The sequence below is a fragment of the Dendrobium catenatum genome, unplaced genomic scaffold, assembly GCF_001605985.2.
Source record: "Dendrobium catenatum unplaced genomic scaffold, ASM160598v2 fragScaff_scaffold_1117, whole genome shotgun sequence".
Classification (NCBI taxonomy): Eukaryota; Viridiplantae; Streptophyta; class Magnoliopsida; order Asparagales; family Orchidaceae; genus Dendrobium; species Dendrobium catenatum.
In genome coordinates, this window is record NW_021319579.1 from 3,252,497 (window position 1) to 3,269,767 (window position 17,271).

Sequence of the window (17,271 nt, forward strand, 5' to 3'; positions counted from 1 at the left end):
CTTGCCGTTTGCTTGCAGGTTCGCTGGAAATTAGCCAGCAAGTCTTGGTCCCCTTTTTTTTCAACTGGTTTGAAGCCAACTGTAAGTTAGGCTGGAAAACTCGGTCAGAAGCTGATGTGTAGAGGAATTAGGCCACAGATACCTAGGAGGTAGAAGTTTCCAGGGTTTTTTTTTTATATATAATTGGCTGCTTCTAGGATAGATCACGGAATCTACTGAAAACAAAAAAAAAAATAAACAAACAGAGTACTACTTGTATGGAGCTTATTTTAGGTTCTTGTTTTTTTTGTTTTTTTTTTTTCATTATTTGGTCAGTCCTTTGAATACTAGAATGTTAGTGCCATCAATCTCGACTATTCTTTTTATTCATTAACGTGTTGCAAGAATCCATCAGGGTCATTTAAGGCATGTACTGCATTAACCGTTGAAACAAAAAAAACTCTCCTCCAAAGATTAAGATCAATGTAATCATCTGAGAGTTTAGAAGCAAGCTTCCGCAGTTCCTCCTTGATAATCCAAGTATCATTTGGAGGAGGCTTACGTTTCCATCTTAATAGAATCCTACATTAAAGATTTTTACGAAGTACCACTTATACTTCAGCAACTAAGAAAATAAAAAGAACTAGTATGATAAGATCTATGGAAGCATCAATTGTAGTAGAAATCCCAACTATAGAAGAATCAACAGGTAATTCTCAAGATTTAAACATTCCACGAATGATAATATATCTTCAATGTTCAAAAAATAATTATAAATGTAGTATGAAAAAATCTAAAAACATAAGCAATAGAATTGATTTTCCTACTACTTTGAAAGGACCATGAGACCCAGCATGCATTTACCTATAAATAGTCTTTGCAAAGCATTTGATATGTACACAATTCATAAGGAGCTCACTTTTATTATGCTCTCAAGCACTTCTCTTAAAATTTAGATGATCAAAATATTTCTTATTTTGTAATTGAATCTACTTTCTAACCTCATCACGTAAATCCTGTATATGATGTGCCAATGATGCAACAAAATTAGAATATGAATACAGTTGTAAAGTTATAAGATTTTATGGGTTGAATAGGCTTCAATTAGGGGTGTCAAATCATGTCCCTGAGTCGGGTTCAGATCCAACCCGACTTTGACCTGGCAAATTTTGACCAGACCCAGTTTGAAAATCGGGTCACTTTTCCAAACCTGAAGCCGACCCTATTCGAGTTTGGCGGGGTTCGGTCAACCCGACCCGACCCGTAAGCAATCAACTCGATGCGAGCTTTCTTTCGTTCATTGTTTAAAATTGTGCAATATAAGGCTCGCCTTGGTCCGCCTCAACGCAATTTCAATGAAAAATGCCTCGAGGCTTGTCTTGAGCATTTTTTATGAGACTTACACCTTGTTGAGGCTCACCTTAAGGCATGCCTTGCATCGATGGCATGAGACATACGCCTCGCTCTATTTATATATGTTTTTTATCTAAAACTTAGTTAAATCCTATACAAAAGAACCCAAAAAAACCATGCCCACTTGCGCTCCAAAGCCACAACAACCCTCTCAACTGCCTAGACCTCCACCCCACTGCCTTCGTCGTAGCCACCACCGCCGGCGGGGATCACTTGAAATCCGCACGCCGCCACCATCTCCTCTAAAAATTTAAGTATTACTCTTATTTTATGTTGATGACAAGCATTTATGAAAGAGGAAGATAACTGAAATAAATAAAGAAGTAGATTGGGAGGTATTGAACACTAGAGGATGAAGCAAGGGAGATGTCAATTTGTTAGGATAACTCAAATAAAAATTCCCTTAGTAATGATAGTACATATGATTTTTAAGTTGTTGTCAATTATTTTCACTTTCTTTAGTAATTGAATGTAGATGAGTAGGAAACTGAGAAAGAAGAAATTTAGAGCTAAACTTGATGCTATATGATACGTTTATGCAACTCATATATTTTATGTTGCTTTTCTCATGTAATATTTGGATTTCAATTCTTTTTCACATAATTTCATTTTTACCACTTTACATTTTATGTAATTTTTTGTTTAATATGTATGTAAATTTTGTTACTTCATAGTTCAATATAAAGTTAATATGCTATCCTTTAACATATTATTTGGGTATTATATAAAATTTTACTTTTAATTTTTTTTAACGAATTTTTAGATTTTGAGGCTTACGCCTCAAAACGCCTTGAGGCTTACACCTCGTCTCATGAACAAAAAAACGCCCCAATATCCAATTGCACAGTTTTAAACCTTGCTTCTGTTTGCGCATTTATTCAGCCAAATCCCGTAAATCCATCGATGATGACAGAAGTCTCTTCCGTTCGCGTGCTTATTCAGCCAAATCCCGTAAATTTGCTTGTTTATTTAGTCGAATACTGACCCAGAAGAGGTTGTCGGCCATCGGAGCACGAAGTTGAATCCGAATGCGACGCGGATTGAGTCTGAATGCAACACGACTAACGCGAGACGAGCACTGGAGTGTGGGATGAGTCCTAATGCGACGTGATGCAAGCAAAAATTTGGGAGAGGGCCCCAATTTTTGCTAAGTAAAGACACTCTTCCTAGATAATAGAAGATTACAAGATCTCACAAAAACTAAACGAATTAGACAAAAACAAACTTTTTATATCATAAAGATTCTTACAAGACGCTTACAAACGACACTTAGAAAAGGACTTACAAACTTAAGAAATAAAGACTTAAACAAGACGACACCCTAAAATTGCTTTACTGAGAAGAGGGATACATGTGGAGTGGCACTTGCGGAGAGACCAAAGAGATTAGAAGCCGAGACGAAAGGTTGGAAAGAGCTCGCAAGATTTCCGGAGGGGATGAGAAAGAAGACGGACAAAGCTCGCAAGCTTTTCCAATAACCCGCAGGTTAGATTCCAAAAATCACATAACATTCACTTCTTTTAAAAAGCCCAAAACATCTACTATATATAGGCATAAGAGGGGAACTAAACAGCCATTAAAATATTAATTAAAAGCTGGAAATAGAAGGCCAAAAGGCACCTAAAAACTGCAGTAGAAACTCTTGGAATTCTTCCCAAAACAACCACCAAACAGTCCTTAAAACTGTCCAAAATACAGCCCAAAAACTTGCATGATACCCAAGAGTCACAGCCATTCCAAGCAGAACAAGGCCACAGGACCAACCAGGAACAGATCAGCCATTTAGAAATCCCAAACGGCACTTTATTTCACAAGGAAAGCCACGGTTTCAGCACAGGAAACCAGGAGTCAAGTATCAGGTCCAGCAGCAGATGTTATTTCACGGTAAATAGGGAGGGAGTCACGGCAGAAAAGGGGCAGAGAACCGAGGGGGCAACAGCAGCAGCAAACCATGGGAGGAAATCAGCAGGAAACCGCAGCAGCCCAAGGGTCAAAAGGGAGAGGAAAAGGCAATATAAATTATAGAAAAGAGGGGGAAGAAGAAAAGCCAATGTTTAAGAAGTAATGAGCTAATTTTTAGTTCAATATATGAACTAAAAATCAGCTCATAATGAGCTAACCTTCCACAAGATATTAATAAGATGGAGAAGTCAAAAATCAAATATTAGGATTTGATTTGACCCCCCCCCCCCTGTCCCCCCCCCCCCCCCCTGCCTACATCACGACGCAACTCAGACTCACACGAGACGACTCAAACAAGCGCCGGAGAGCGGCAGCAAGGTTTCCGAGTCAAACCCAGGTTAGTTTTGGGTTTTCGCGTCAACCGGAACCCGACCCAGTTCACAAACGAGTCAAAATCCTAAACTTGAACCCGACCCGCTTCTCAAATGGGTTGACCCTAACCCGGAATTTTTGGGTTGGATTTTCAGATTGTGTCAAATATTGACACCCCTAGCTTCAATCCCTAAACAAGTTCAGATGGTGCCTTACCCCATACATTTGCACAAATTGTGATTAAAACCAAATGCAGCAGCCAGCAATAGTAAGATGGAGATTTCAATAACTTAAGCATTGTTCAACTAATATATTAGTAGATTTCTAAGACTTCTATTTACAATCTTGTTATGACCATCTATTAAAGTTTGGAAAGTTAACAGTGCTATTTTTTATAAAACTTTTTAAAAATAAAAAACAAATATGGCATTTCTATCAAATATTATGATCTTGGTAACCCATTAAAACTTTCTCTGAAACAGAGAGGTTCTGCTAGATAAAATGCATTAGTAGTCTTGAAGCTTTAAATGAAATGAGTTATTTTAAAGAACCTATCGACTGCCACCACTATACCAAAATAGCTATGAACAATCCTAAGATAATTCCAATACAAATTGTACACATAAATCAACCCAAAGAGTATAAGTGAAAGGAAGATAAGTGTACAGGTCAGCGAATTTTTTGATAGCCATTTCCATTTAGCGCGCATGGCACTTACTGACAATGCTTACAATATCCTGCCCCCTAGAAGGCCCAAAAAGCATATAGTCAAGTAAAGGTATAGTTTTATCCCGACTAATATGACTTGTCATGCCAAGGATGCATTTCACAAATAATATGATCATCAATACAAGTTCTGGCAATGCAAAGCATAGTAAATTAAAACATATAATTAATCACTAAAGTAATAGAAGGAACAAATGAAATATTTTGGTAGACATGAAAAATCAATTGAAAGTAGTTCATGTTGCGTATTTATCTTGTATCATATCAAAACTAGGCACGTTAATGTGAGTTAATAGTAAAGAAACTCAAAATATTTCATTCAATCAATATCAATAATCCAATTATTCATCAAGGATCTCTATTTATAGAAACAGAGTTAAAGGAATACAACAACAACAATAAGCCTTTATCCCACTATGTGGGGTCGGATACATGAATCATTTTTCTCAATTGTATCATGTTAAGAGTAAAATTCTCATCTAAATCTAATAAAGAATGGTCATTTCTAATATTTTCTAACCAAGTCTTTTTAAGTCTATCTCTACCTTTCTTAACATAAGTCAAATCTAATAGATCTACTTTCCTAATTGGGTTATCAGAAGGCCGCCGTTTTATGTGACCAAACCATCTAAGGCGACTCTCTCTAATCTTATCTTCCTCTAGACTTCAAAAGGGTGTAACACGAGGACTTCCCAGGAGGTCACCCATCCTACAGCTACTCTCGCATAAACACGCTAAACTGCAAATATAAATCAACCTAATTCTAGTAAACTTTAAATTGAAGTCTATTTTAATGCTAGAGAAGATAACATCTGATAAAATGATCTAGATTTGAAACATAAATTTGACGATAAACACAAGAAAACTAAAATAAACTGGGGTTCAAATCTATTTTGGCCTAATTTAATTCGTAGGACTTGTCTTATGGCCACTGAGATTTTGTACACTATTGTGACCTATTTGAAACCATGTGCTACATAAGGCTATTCATAACATATAAGATGTCAGGAATATTATAGACAACAAATTGTCAAATGAGATTCATGGAACAAAAATTTGATTCTTTATATGCCACAAGACTTCAAAATGACTTCAGAATTCAAAACAAAGTACTGCATGGTCAGTTAACAAAATTTCACCTTTAAGATATGCTTAGCTGACCGAACAATGATCTCAGTGGTGCAAAGATCCCATATATGAGGCAAATGCTTCGTCATGTTAGCTACCTGATAAGGTCGTGAAATTTATGATTAAAGGAAGAAGCTAAATTCAAGAGAAACATGGAAATACTTACTTTACCAAGATACCGGACATTTATTCCATTAGAATGAAGGGTATCACTTAATGTCTGACCATCCATAGGTGAAACCTCTAGGGAGCAAAGATCATCCACAAACTTGGGAAGAACTGTATCCACAAGATAAGTACCAGCCTTTCTCACTATTGCCTCATCAGTGGCAATCTCCTAAAAATTCAAGAAAATGCAAAACTAAGTGAAAGGAAGGAATACAGCAGTAGGGGCAGGGGGTCACTTAGTTGTCTATAAATCATGTCTAATCTACCTCCTCAGTTCCTGCCATTTTAAACTCAGTAAAAACATTTGGATTTAAGCATATTTCTTCACAAGATGGACAACTTTCAACAGTAACAGAAGCTGAGTTTCTATCATCCTTTATGTCTTCCTTTGAATTCTCCTATAAAAAATAGAGAGATTAAGACTCCAAAAAATAAAAATCTATGCTGATCTTATGTGCTATACAGCACTTTAGAAAGTTTTAGCGACTTGTTTTCCATGCCAAATTCAGTGTCATGATTTTATGTTCATGGAGCTGAACCAGCTATCCACTCTTTAAATTGGTGGATCAGATTTAATAAATTATCAATAATAGAATAAGCTGCACAAGCAATCAAACATCAAGCACAAGACAGCATGTTTTTGCTACTCACCTTATCATCAACACTTGGAGAATCAGACAACGCCGGGACTTCACTTTTAGATTGCGAGCATGGCCGCTTTCCAGATTCAACCTTCGTCATATTCAATAGAAAAGAATGACAGGAAAAAGCCATGTAACAATCTTAGCAATTCGACAAAGAAAAAAATTACTTACCTCACAGAAGGAAATTACAAGTTCTGGCCTCAACACACAGAATCTGGATCCAGGTCCAGTATAATTAACATCACGGGGAGTTACCCTCATCAAGTCTAAGAGATAATGCCTAACATATAGAAATATACATTGAAGTAAGAATTCAGACTCACGTAGAAGTGAACCAAATTTTACACTCTATTAACTAAATCAGGCCAATTGGTTCAAAACTGGCACTCGACGAAGCAATTAAACTAACCTAGAAAATTGAATTGATTAATATTAAAAAAGGCCTGTCACATTCCTGCTTTGTACATCCTTATTAAAAATTAGAGAAAAGGACAAAAATGATCCCTCAACTCTTAGTAAGGGACCAAAATGGTTTCCAACTCTTTTGAGGTGGTCCCTTAACTCCTTAAAAATTGGCCTTTTTTTCATAACATCAAATTTTGGGATTCATGAAGTAAAATCAAGAGGTATTTTGATCATTTTTTAATTAATTTATCTATTAAATATAATTTTCAAGTAATAGTATTTTTTTAATTTATTATACATTTCTTTAATGAAAAAATTATCAATAATTCTAGTCTATAATGATCCTAAATTAAAATTAGAATGATTAATAAATGTTTTTATTAAAGAAATATTCTTTTTTTGAAATTATAACACTGTCATTGCCATGTCCCAAGTCCTGGATGAGAAAAGTGGAGGGTTGTCTTAGGTAATTGACAGCCAGCGTAAAACTTGTTGAATAATCATGACATGAATCCTTTAAAAAATTGTGTTAATGCTAGGGCATTCCCTGGAAGCGACACGCTGTATGGCCTGAATACAGTGACAAGTGTGCAAGGGCCGCTGCACCGGCACCAAGGTGCAGTGTTAAATAGGCAAGGGTTCCCACATGAAGGACGGATGTGGGCAAAGAAGCTAGTCCATGAAACAAAAATTAGGATAGCAACTTGGAATATAGACTCCCTTACAGGAAAATTAATGGAATTAATAAATATTATGATTCATAGGAAGATAAATATTCTGTGCATTCAGGAAACTAAATGGATTGGAAAGAAAGCTAAGGAGATTAATACTTTAGAATATAAATTATGGTATTCAGGTAGGAGTCGTACTAGAAATGGTGTAGGTGTGATTATAGATAAGAGTTTGAAGGAAAATGTTATAAAAATTAACATAATTAGATATAGTATTATAGCTTTAAAGATTGTTGTTGATGCTAAGATTGTTAATATTATAAGTGCTTATGCTCCTCAAGTAGGTTTGGACATGAGTTCAAAATTAAAATTTTGGAATTACTTAGAAAAATTTATACAAAATATATCTCTTGAAGAAAGTGTTTTTATTGGAGGAGATTTAAATGGACATGTTGGTAGAGAGGTAGATGATTTTAAAAACATCCATGGTGGCAATGGGTTTGGAACGATAAATAAAGGTGGTAAGACTGTATTAGATTTTTCTTTAGCTTATAATTTATTAATAGCTAATACCTTATTTAAGAAAAAGAGATGAGCATCTTATCACTTATAAAAATGGATATAGTAAAGCGCATATTGATTATTTTCTTATAAGAAAATTAGATTGTTTAGATTGCAAAGATTGTAAAGTTATTCATAGTGAAAATTTATGTACCCAACATCGATTATTAGTTTTGAAATTTAAGATAAATGGGCAAAAAATAAAAAATAAAGAAAAACGATTTTCTAGAATTAGATTTGAGCATTTAAAGAATATTAATAAAAGTATTTTTGAGAGTAAGATTTTAGATCTTAAGATTCTATCTGTGCATGAGGATGCCAATATTATGTGGGAAAAAGTGGCTTGTGATATTAAGAATATTGCAAAAGATGTGATTGGAGTTTCAAAGGGAAAATCTCCTAATACTAAAAATGGTTGATGGTGGAATCCAAATGTGCAAGAAAAGATAAAAAATAAGAAGATTTGTTATAAAAATTGGTTTAGATGTAAAAATTCTGATAATTGGGAAAGCTATAAAGAGGCTTGTAAGGAATCTAAGAAAGTTATTTACGATGCAAAAAGTTTAGCTTTTAATGATTTATATAATAGATTAGAAACTTAAAAAGGGAGAAAGATATATGTATAAGTTAGCCAAACAAAGAGATAAGCGTAGTAAGGATTTAGTTCAAGTGAAGTGTATTAAGGATGAAGATTAAAAAGTACTTTTCTTAGAACATGATATTCAACAAAGGTGGATGAGGTATTTTGCTAAACTTTTTAATGAAGAATGTGAAAATATGATTGGCTTTAATGATCTTATCACCCTAAATGAAAATAAAGATTTTTGTTTTTATCGGCGTATAAGTAAAATCGAAGTTAGAAAGGCTTTAAAGAAAATGAAGTGTGAAAAAGTTATTGGACCTGATGATATTCCAATAGAGATGTGGAAATGCTTAGGAGATAAAGAAATTTCTTCGCTTACTAAGCTTTTTAATACTATTTTGAAGACTAAAAAGATGCCAGATCATTGGAGAATGAGTGTTAATTCCTATTTTTAAGAATAAAGGTTGATGCACAGGAGTGTGCGAATTATAGAGGAATTAAGTTAATAGGTCATACTTTAAACTATGGGAGCGTGTTATGGAGCATAGGTTGAGGCGTGATACTAATGTTTCTCAAAATCAATTTGGATTCATGCCTGGTAGGTCTACTATGGAAGCCATACATTTATTGAGAGGTTTGATGGAGAAATATAGAGAGAATAAGGAGGATCTACATATGTTATTTATTGATTTAGAGAAAGCATGTGATAAAGTTCCAAGAGAAGTGCTATGGAGAGTTCTTGAAAAGAAAGGAGTTAATAATGCTTATATTCAAATCATTAAAGATATGTATGCAGGAGCTATTATTTGTTTTCAAACACAAGGTGGTTTGACCAAGTATTTTCCTATTTCGGTTGGATTACATCAAGGATCAGCCTTAAGTCCATATCTTTTTGCTTTAGTCATGGATGTTCTCACTAGACATTTGCAAGAGGATGTACCTTGGTGCATGCTTTTTGATGATTATATTCTTCTTGTTGATAAGACTAGAGAGGGAGTCGAAGGTAAACTTGAATTATGGAGATCAATTTTAGAGTCTAAAGGTTTTCGCTTGAGTAGATCTAAAAATAAATTTATGGAGTTTAATTTTAGTGGAAATAGACCTAGTGAGGGGATTGTGATTTTGGGCGATCAAGTCATTAATAAGAGTACACGTTTTAGATATCTTGGATCTATTGTTCAGAGTGATGGTGAAATTGATGGGGATATTATCAGTAGAATTCAAGTTGGATGGTTGAAGTGGAGGAATGCATCGGGCTTATTGTGCGATAGAAAAGTCCCCCTCAAACTTAAGGGAAAATTCTATAAGATGGTGGTGAGCCTGCAATGCTTTATGGTGCTGAATGTTGGCCATTAAAAGAGAAGCATAATACTAAGTTAAGTGTTGCAGAGATGAGGATGCTTAGGTGGATGAGTGGCTTAACCCTTAGAGATAGGATACGAAATGAGCATATACATGAAAAGGTTGGAGTAGCTCCAGTGGAAGATTAGATTAGAGAGAGTCGCCTTAGATGGCTTGGTCACGTTAAACGGAGACCTTCTGATGACCCGGTTAGGAAGGTTGAGGTATTAGATTTGGCTTATGTTAAAAAAGGTAGAGGTAGACCTAAAATGACTTGGTTAGAAAATATTAGAAATGATCTTTCTTTATTAGATTTAGATGAGAATTTGACTTTTAACCGGACACTGGTGAAAAAGGATTCATGTAGCCGACCCCAAGGCTTGATGTTGTTGTTGAGGGGCCACAAAATTATATTTAATAAATAATTTAATTAAAAAACAACTAAAATACCCCTTGATTTAACACTCTTAACCCCAAAATTTAATGCTATGACCAAAAAGGCCCCTTTTAGGAGTTGAGGGGCCACAATGATCCCTAAAAGAGTTGGGGACCATTTTGATTCCTCACAAAGAGTTGATGGACCATTTATATCCTTTTCTCTTAAAATTTATTAGCAAACTTTACTAAGTTAAAAGTTAGATAGATCTAGAATGATGGCAATAAAATGAGTGGCTTAAAACATAATAAAATGGTAGATTTGGAATCATGAATTGGGGATATTGTTACGTACTAATTCAGATAATAGATTGCCGAAAGGAAAATATATATTATAGCAATACATGAGCACCACAGAGGAAAAGGAAATGTCAATCTGGTCTCTGAAGCTCAATAAGCTTACAAAAATAATCATCTCTCTCTCAAAATCAGCAATGCAAATGTTCCATGAGTAATGTTTACTACCCTATCTTCATTTTCAAAGAAAGGATAAACTGATCAGGTGCAGCTTTCATTCACTCCATCAAGAGCATGGATTAAAAAGAAATCTGAGATACACACCTCAAGGCTCACCTCACAATGCAGTGCCCAGAAACTGCCTCAAGGCTTGCACTTTTTTTTTCGAGACTATGCCTCAGATTTATGCCATAAGGAATTTGAGGCAAAACCTTAAATCAATACTAAATAATTTTTTTTTTAAATTCGTTTGTTAATGTTATACCTAATATAACTCATAGCCCAGTTAAAAATTTTAAGTTAGACTTACGAGAATTGAGTACGAGAAGAGAGAGAGAGAGAGAGAGGCTGTGGTTCAAAAAAAAGCAACAAGAAATGCAATGCAACGGGGGTGTCAAGTTCCCTTTAGATAAATATTTAAGATGGAGATTCGCTTTCATTTTCTTAAACTGTGATTTTATACTTTATGATGATGAACAAAGTTAATAGGTTGATGATTTATGACATATTTATGAATTATTTTTTTATTATTAGAGTCTTAGGTCTCTTATCTCACTAAGGCAAAACACCTCAGTTCATGTTTCACCTATTTAAATCTTGATCTAGAGATCACTTATAGATAAATAACGCAAATAGAAATTCTTCCGGAAATGAGTCATTGAATAATATCACCGGTGGCAAATTTTGATTTTCAGCGTCAAGTTTTTCCTAACCTTTCCTATAATGGAAATGACACTACATAAAACTTGAGATTGAAAGAAAAGGAAAATATCCACAGGAATTGCAGAGTTGCCGTAACACGCATTTGAAACAAAAACACTTTTCAGATGCATTTTGCTCTTGATTTTATCTCAATTCGATTTGCAACAAGCTCAAATCTGTTAACTTACCCAACATATTAAGTAGTCAACAAAGAACTAGAGTTCTTACAAAAATCAGGCAGAGGTGAAGCATGCAAAGATGAAGAAACAAAAAAACAGAATAAGAAGAAATGATAAGCAAGTGTAGCAGGATGCAGGAAAAGAAAGGAGGGAAGAAGATGTTTACATAGAAAATGAAAATCTGGCAAATTGATCAAAAGGTTGATGGAACCAATAAGCAATTTAAATTGTCCAGATATACTTAACCTAGTAAGGTGATAAAAGCTCTAAAAAAATGCAAACGAGATAAAAACTAAGAAACTGATTACATTAACTCAGCAAATATTCGTAGACTTCCAAGTTTCATTAATCCAAAAAATAAATAAGTAGACGTCAAGCACCATTACTGAAGATGACTAAAATGTTAAATTAAGTCGACCTTCACTTGTGCCAGTTGGGTTGGTTTATTTCAATGTATCCATTCCGAGGAGAGTTGAACTAAGTTCCAAAACTAATTTGAGGTGCTTGTTGGGCAGGAATGAATGAAAGTAAGTCCATACTTTTGAGCTCACCTTCATCACCTGCGTTTTCGCACTTTGCATAAAATAACATAAATTAAAAGGGGGTTGAATTCTAATGTTATTTGTTATTGATAATAGTAATAAAATAGTATAAAATTAATAAAAATGATGGGTAAAATTAAAACTCACTATAATCCTAACACGGACATTAAGTTCACAAAAGAGTGAATTCATGCCAAAAAGCAAACGCCATTGAAATTCACTGACGGGACTTTAGCTCCAACCACTTCCAGACAACAACATCAAAAGTAAATAGCCCATAGAAATGGCAATTAAAATCTAAGGGAGAACAGTTTAATATAGAAATATGTATGAGTGAATTATAGGCATCAACATAATTTTAAAAAAGAAAATAAACAACTAGGAATTATATTCTCTGACCAACAGTAGCAATGAATTTATCACCTGTCATCACTCCCAACAATGCCCTTGCATTCAACTGGAGCAGCCAATTTGATAGCATTGCCAGAAGCATCTAAAACTGCGTGTTCTTTCAGATGCAGTCGCTTGGCAGCCTCCAGAACCTGATACGGGGAGAATACGGATGCATCAGTAACATACGAGGGCAAAAGGAGACTATGAAAAGGAATAGGATAAAGCAAACGTGTTAGAAGTTATATGATTGGATCTTCGATGATTGGTTTTCACATCTTATTAACAAGTTGATAAACCATACTATTTGTGCCACTTTCTTCAAATATGCTAATTTAATAGCTAAATTTCTACTTTTAAGTTAAGATGAATTTAAGTTGACTTCGATTACCATTCCAAGGTTGACCCAACTGAATGTGATGAACACAATGAGCAAGAGATGAAACATCATGTGAATATTGTCTGAAAAGTGTCGACCAAGAATTAAAATCGCTCGAGCACTATCCGTTCATGAAATGGGCTGCGCCAACGAGTTCGTAAAAGCAAAAACATCTATAAAATAATATTGAAAGGTTGATTTGAAAGAGCTACAAAATATTGCATAATAAAATAAAATAAAATTATATATATATATATATATATATTCTATCTCAACTCATTCATCCCCCACACCACCCACACCTCTTCCCAGAGCCAAACATCAACTTTGTCAATATATTAATAAAAAAAACAAATAAACTAAAAAAGTAGACAAACCTCCCCTTCATCCCCCATTTTCCTCTCTACACTCGTCTGACCCAAGCCCATCCCCCTGCACTTCACTCTCACGCAGCCTCCAGCACCACCTAAACCCTTGCAAAATAATATATATATATATTCTATCTCAACCCATTCATCCCCCACACCTCCTCCCAGAGCCAAACATCAGTTTTGTCAATAGATAAAGAAATAAACAAATAAACTAAAAAAGTAGTCAAACCTCTTCTTCGTCCCCCATTTTCCTCTCTACACTCGTGTGGCCCAGGCTCATCCCCCTGCACTCCACTCTCACGAAGCCTCCAGCACCACCTGAACCCTTGCTAGTGACCCCCCCTCCCCCTATTTCTTCTCTCCTACACACCGTAGCCCATCACCCAAATCTCATGCCCTAGTGCCTCCACCATCTATTAAACTTGCTATTTTAATGTATAAGCTCGCAAACGGTTAAAAATCTTCAAAATCCTTAATTTGACACATTAGGTCCTACGAGTGGAGCCTATGGGCATTTTCTAAGTGCGGCGAGGGAATCTCATAGGTGATGCTCATGATGCAATGAGTAAGCCCTGAACGTAGGGGTGTCAATTTTGGGTCACGGGTCAAACTATTAGGGTAACCTGACCCGTTTTTGCAAACGGGTCAGGTTTTCCGGACCCGAACCCGACTCGCTTCGGGTCCGGATCAACCCAAAACGACCTGAATGACCTAGTGCCAACAAAAAGCTACTAGTTTTCGAGTCTAAAAATATATCAATCTCCACTTTTCGAGTCAATCTCGGGTTGCCAGGTCAAAAACGGTTTTCGAGTCAAAATCTGGTTAATTTCGAGTCAAAGGGTCAACTCGAACTCGACCCGATTTTTGAAACAGACCGAATTGTTAAACTCGAACCCGACCTGTTTCGGGTTCGGGTGGACCCTAACCCAAAATTTTCGGGTCGGGATCGAGTCAGATTTTCGGGTCGTGTCAAATATTGACACCCCTACCTGTACGAGCATTTCATAGCGATGGTCTTTAAGACATTGCGGCCGATTGACCATTTTCATTGCACTTATATGTCTTAAGTAGTTATATTTAGTTGAAGGGTCTTCAAACAAATCAAAATGGTCAAACAGAATGCATACCACAGGTGTACGAGTACCCAAAGTAACGTACATACTAATTACAAAACAGGAAAGCTCATAAACACCCCATGAATGAAAATTTCCACATGAATAACTACAACATCAAGCCCTTAATAGTACACTCAATTGAAAATTTTTCACAAGAAAAATAATAGTACATTCACATGAACAACTGCTACATTAGACCCTTATACATCTCAACAATTGTATTTAGGTGAAGGGTCTTCAAAAAAATCAAAATGGTCAAACTAAATGCATGCTATAAGTGTACGAGTGTCCTATGTGACATACATGCAAATTACAAAACAGTGAAACTCATACCCCGTGAATGAAAATTTTCCAAATGAGATAAAATAGTGCATTATTGCAAATCACGAGTCACAGCTATTTTGACAAAGTGAGTGTAACATCAAATGGCCGAAAAAATCTTGCCCATGTGTCCCCTAAAAGTACAGTACAAATGTATTGAAGGCATGCTAATGCACAATGCAAGCACACAAAATAACGTGCAAGTGTACCGAAAGCAGTGCAATCACATTGTGTAAGTACATCGAAGGTCATGCAAGTATGCAAATGCATCGCGTGAGTGAATGAAGAGATGCAAATATGCCATGCAAATGCATCAAAGAGCATGTGCAACACCTTGGACAATTGAAATCAATCTACTCAGCATGTTCTTCCACCAATGCATCAAACTGCTAAATTTGAGGTATGAGAAAGCTTATTGGCTAACATATGATAGATTTAACTTTACATTAAGAATTGTGGAATCATCCTAAAAAATAACTATATTATCGCTTTAAATTTTGACAACCTCACAACAAAGACGAAAGTTTATAAGGTTTGAACTTCATGAGTGCTATCCAAACATAAAGCTTTAAATAGTGCACGATAAATCCCATCTTCATAAATGAATGTACAACTATAAAAACTATGATGATGTTTTCTTTTACGTTCATATTAGGCATTGAATGCCTTTTACAAAAGAAACTCCTTACAAAAATACAAACTCTCAGTTCAATACTCTTACGAGAACTCACAAAGTAAATATTTGAATTTGATCTCCTGTTAGCATACAAGCATAGTTTATAAGGTTTAAATGACAAAAATGAGACATTTAAACATCTCAATAATGATTGCTTTGACTAATAATATCAATCGCAAAGGATTATATCTTTCAAAATGCCCCCAAATTTTAATACAAATCATTTTCGGGCTAAATTCAAACCATAGTATTAAAACTTAAATTTTATAAAGACTAAATATTTAAAGTGAAATTTATCCCTCCCACAACCATTTGCCGGGACTGATAAATTTGATAATAACCTCACCTCATAAAGAGCCAAGATTTTGTCGTGTGTATCACTATGATTCATTCTCAAACGATCTCTCACAAATAAAGAGGTGATGTGTTATCTAATAAGTGAATTTTCAATCAAATGACTGGTTGGTTCAACCACAAAATGGCAAAAGTAAATTATGGTAATGGCCAAAGCAAGCAAATTCCCTAATTGCTAAAATCCCTTGAGCTTCATAGAGTGCACTTGATAGAGCATAGAGCCCTCTGCTAACTAATGTCAACTTGAATTTTCCACAAAGACAAACATTATCCTCGGGTCTATAAGATACCCTTGAATGAAACCAAAAATGTACAACACACCCAAGAGGGGAGGTGAATTTGTATATCTTTTAAAAATTATAATTAATTCAATGGAAGGTTATGTTTGATCAGGAAAAATGTCCCAAACCCATTCTTCTAAGTTAAGATTTCATTCTTCTTGAAGTAGATTAATTTTTAATTAACCAGATTTTCCCGGATATTTATGTCAGATTTTATTTAGATATGAGATCTAAACTTCTTATGAGAGCAAGCCCTCATAATTGATTACCCCTCCCACTCGTGGGAGAACACTCTCGATTAAGAATCATTCTTGTCAACGGCGAATGGAGCAAAATTCCATGTGGAGACATGGCGTATAACGCACAGCACGGCGTGAACTTTAAACATGGCAAGTAATATAAAAAAAATAATATATATACTTATTAATATTAAATACATTAAATTACAAATAATAGGTTGAGTAGAAAAAAAATTTAAGCATAAAAATCCTATCAATTAGAAAAGAAATGACAACTTTAAAAAAAAAAATAGCAACTATCGGAAAAAGCTTAATAGATTTGAGTAGGATTTAAGCATAATTTAGCCTAAATCATGCCAAATAGCAAAAATGACATTTAAATCCAACAAAAATAGTTCAATACTTTAATTTGTTTATATTTTATTAATTTGATGTTTAATTAATTAATAATTAATTTTGATATTATTATATAAATTTTAAAAAAATTAATTATAATTTATAATTTATAAACTGTTAAAAATATAGCGCGCCATTTGTGCCTTGGGCAATGTGTCAATGCCCATGCATGGAGCAATTAACGCACGCTCTTTTAATTTTTTGCGTCAAGCAAATAGCATCGTATGTACGTCGCGTCGCACCATGCGCCATTTTGCATCATTGGCATGTGTGTTAAGGATGGTTTGATACGTTTTCAAATTCAAGCTTGATATTTTGAGATTTATTTGAACTAGTGAGAGATGTTTATGAAGGATTGAGGTAGACCGAATCATGATCTCATAGTTTTGTTATCCCGGGATTACCAGTGATCTTAGTTTATCAACAATAAAGGGCCATAGACCATAACATCCAGGGAATCTGATTAAAAGTCATAGGTTATCTCTTCTCAAAAATCATAAGTAAACTGATGTGACTATATTAGATTTTAATTTATTATAATT

The 17,271-nt window shown here is 34.8% G+C and overlaps 1 protein-coding gene across 1 annotated transcript in view; it reads right to left on the minus strand.

Moving 5' to 3' along the window:
- The window catches only part of LOC110103214 (clustered mitochondria protein), a 93,426-nt gene that overhangs the window by 30,216 nt on the left and 45,939 nt on the right, over window positions 1–17,271 (minus strand). Inside the window, exons 13-18 of the mRNA XM_020831826.2 lie at window positions 12,631–12,749; window positions 6,504–6,612; window positions 6,340–6,420; window positions 5,955–6,086; window positions 5,687–5,857; window positions 5,532–5,618 (exon numbers count right to left, since the gene is read on the minus strand). Coding sequence (XP_020687485.1) covers window positions 5,532–5,618; window positions 5,687–5,857; window positions 5,955–6,086; window positions 6,340–6,420; window positions 6,504–6,612; window positions 12,631–12,749 — 699 coding nt within the window. The remainder of the gene's footprint in view (window positions 1–5,531; window positions 5,619–5,686; window positions 5,858–5,954; window positions 6,087–6,339; window positions 6,421–6,503; window positions 6,613–12,630; window positions 12,750–17,271) is intronic.